Source organism: Morone saxatilis, unplaced genomic scaffold (genome assembly GCF_004916995.1).
Source record: "Morone saxatilis isolate NCDOM2014 unplaced genomic scaffold, NCSU_SB_2.0 Contig7, whole genome shotgun sequence".
Classification (NCBI taxonomy): Eukaryota; Metazoa; Chordata; class Actinopteri; family Moronidae; genus Morone; species Morone saxatilis.
Genome location: NW_023340246.1, coordinates 20,532,851 through 20,536,360, shown reverse-complemented (window position 1 = coordinate 20,536,360; position 3,510 = coordinate 20,532,851). Strand labels below are relative to the sequence as shown.

At 37.7% G+C, this 3,510-nt stretch overlaps 1 protein-coding gene across 1 annotated transcript in view; it reads left to right on the top strand.

Moving 5' to 3' along the window:
- man1a1 (mannosidase, alpha, class 1A, member 1) overlaps positions 1-3,510 on the top strand; it is a gene marked incomplete at its 3' end in the record, with an annotated part of 72,441 nt that overhangs the window by 68 nt on the left and 68,863 nt on the right. The window contains 1 exon segment of the mRNA XM_035679190.1: positions 2,132-2,282. Within this exon segment, the coding sequence (XP_035535083.1) occupies positions 2,132-2,282 (151 nt within the window).

Below are 3,510 nucleotides of genomic sequence, written 5' to 3'. Positions count from 1 at the left end.
GTTTTTTTTTTTTCATATGACAACAAAAGCAGCACATCTTCCTTTTGACAAGCTGGAAACAATCTAATATTTAGCACATATAGGTTCGTGAGATCTTGTAATTCAAAGTGAAACTCCGCCCAACTTCAGCCCGAACAAAGATCTTATTGGCCACAACAATTAAAAACACTTTGTCTTAATGTCCGAGCCCTTAGATAATAAAGTAATCATCACAACATTAACTCTACTAATAATCCATATGTCATCATCAAAAACTGTACAGACATATTCCATAAAAACTATCTGTCTATGCACTTGTAAAATAGGAACAAGTAATAGTAGTAGTAGTAAGATTACACTCACAAACCGGTGAGAATGTTGTTCTTTACTATTTGAAATTAGTATTTGGTCAGTCTTCCATCTGTACTTCTACACACACACACACACACACACAGATACAGAAAGAGCAGTGAGGGGGAAGGAAGCGCAGAGACAAGACAATGGACGATAGGAAAGTGTCTTGTCCTCTTTGTCTCTCTGGAGGTTTCAATGGAGTGAAAATGTGAGATGGATGAAAAACAGGAAGGACAAGTCACTCCGACGGTAACTGGATCTGCTGACACGCCAGTCACATGGTCTCTCTTTTTGTAACACGGTTTAAGGCTGGACACAACATTCAAAGTATTATCAGATGACCCTTTACTTCCTTAAAGTTATCATGTGTCATCCTTACCATCTTCTTAAATCAGTAGTTTGATTCCACTCTCATAACTGTTTAACTGAGTTAAGTTTGGTGCTAAGAGACGATTAGCTTAGCTTAGCAAGACTGGGAGTAAGGGGAAACAGATAGTCTGGCTCTGTCCCAAGTAAGAAGATCCTGCTCACACCTCCTAAAGCTCATTAATTAACACGTATTTTGTTCAACAGAGCTGGAAAAAAGCAGAAGTTGCAGCCGATACAGTCAGACCGGACTGGCAAAATAGTTCCAGCACATAAATACTTGTAGAACATATTTCTTTTATTATTATTATCCATTGCTTTACAATGAAAATCACCTCCACAGCTAGTAACTGTTGGCCGAATTGTCTCACAGTGGGGATTTTAAAGAAATACTAATAATTTCCAGACCCAGTACTGAGAACAGTATTGATGGACAACAGGAGCCCTGCACCTCTAGCTGATGATTCAGCATTGCGTCTAATGGAAAGCTTTTAGCTGCCTTTGCATCCTCCCACCACTTACAGAAGGATGTAAACCCACAGATTCACACAATAACAAACCAGCAGCTTCCTGGCTTTCATCTTGACTCTACTTTGTAGCCACATCATTTCCAAACTTTTTTTTTCTCCTGACTTGGACAATTTCTATCCTTATTATTATTTCAGTGTTTTTCCTTCTACCTTTACTCCATGCCCTTCTCTCTGTAGGTCGGCCTAGATACACCGACGTATTAATGTTTTCATATCTGCTGTCTGTCTTACTGATTGTCTTGTTCGTTTTTCTGCTCTTCACCTAACCTCCATTTCTATTTAGTTTTTTCCTTTTCTGTCTCACCCCTAAGTGGTCAGATAGCTCACACAGATAAGGTCTTCTGTTTATAACTAGTATGTTAGGACTAAAAGCTTTGCTGCGGGCCCCGGCGCTGCATGCTTAATGATTTATTGAGCTCGCTGGCACATACACAAACTGAGGTGTTCGGGTGCTGTTTGATTCGTTAAAGGGGTTTGGGTAATGACAGCGGTGAAATGATGGTTTGTGTGTCTCTGTGTGTCTTCCCTCCTGCTATGAGGCTAATCACTAGAGATGAGCAATACTCCTGAGGTTTCATCAGCGCCGATAATCGCTGCCTCTCACCATCTGCCGAGCGAAATAATTTATTCAACCTCCAAACACAACTCTTAACTTCTGCTGTTTATTCAGTGCTATTTCAGCTAGACTGCTGCTAACACCTGTTGTCATTCATACTAATAAAAGGAATGGTGCGCTGACTAACAAGCTTTTAACATGATGAGCTTCATCTGTTTTTGCTCATTGGAAAAAGTTCAACTTGATGGTTTTTTGTTCAGCTTCCTTCCCAGGATTTCTCCGTTTGTTTTACAGAACTATAATATGTCTAAATGTGTAAAAGAAAGACGTAAGGTCTGTGTTATAGTCTATCTCTAATCTTTCTATCTGTTTCTCTTGCAGGCAGCATAAAGGGAGCGACGATAGTGGATGCTCTGGACACCCTCTACATCATGGAAATGTTTGAAGATTTTGATGCTGCTACTGACTGGGTAGAGAAGAACCTCGACTTCAGTGTGGTAAGGAAGTGTGTGTGTGTGTGTGTGTGTGTGTGTGAGAGTGGCCATGTGATGATCAACTACATTGATTTTGCAAAAATCCTCTATCCTCTGCCACAAGCCTTAATGTCATCAATAGAGGCTTGAATCATTGATGTCCGTGGTGGAGAGGAGCCTTGAAAGACTCAGCACTTTCATTAGCATGTATTTTGGTTAATGTGAATTTAATGTGAAACACCTTTAAGGCTGTTCAGGTGTTAATGTGCTTAAAAATGAAAGATTTGTGAACAAGAGATAAGAACACAGTGTCTGACATCAAATTAACTGGAGGTGAAATAAAACAAATAATTTAGCAGCTAACAGTTTAGAGACAAAGACAGACCAAAGTGAGTGGTAGAGTGCAACTTTCACTCAATTATATCTAGTTTTTTTTACCTGTGTTTGATTTTCCCTTCAAATAGAAGGTGGAGAGATCACTAGTCAACATTATGCTTTCCCACTAGCACTTGAATGAACATATAATACCAAGAAATAAAACTAACTAGATTTGATGGAAATCCAAATCTGTAAGACTTTGAGATATATTACTTATATGTAGTTTGAGGAGGAGAACACGGTGAAGTAAAGATATATCTGTCCTATGTATTAAGACACATTTTGTTGTCTTGCTGTGTATGTAACTAAGCTACGTCAACGTAGATGTGATCTGTGTTGCATCCTGCCGTCACCCAGAACCACAGAAGCACCGTTTTCTACTCATTAAAACACCAAGAAACTCATGAACCTTTGAAAGCTTCAAGAACGAATGCTGCACCCAGCACACTCCCAAGACTCGTAAAATGTTTTATTATTTAAAGCTTATAAAATTGAGAAAAATACGTAACTAAATTAGCCACTTGATGCCACTTTTCCAACAAAGCCTGAAAGTCATGTTAGCTGTTTTATTTGGACTTTTATTGGATGTGATTCAGTTCAACACTTTGTCTTTGCGCGAATGATCTAATGTATGAAATAGTATTAAAATAAACTTTATACATAGACGTGACAAGATGAGCAGGGAGATGTCTGACTGAATTTCACCACATGTAGGTCAGTGTAAGGGAACTTTAATAGAGAAGACTTATGATGGCTTCCTTCACTAGGATTTTATATATATATATATATATATATATATTTATATTTATATATATATATATATATAAATATATATATATATATATATATAATTTATAATATATATTTATATATA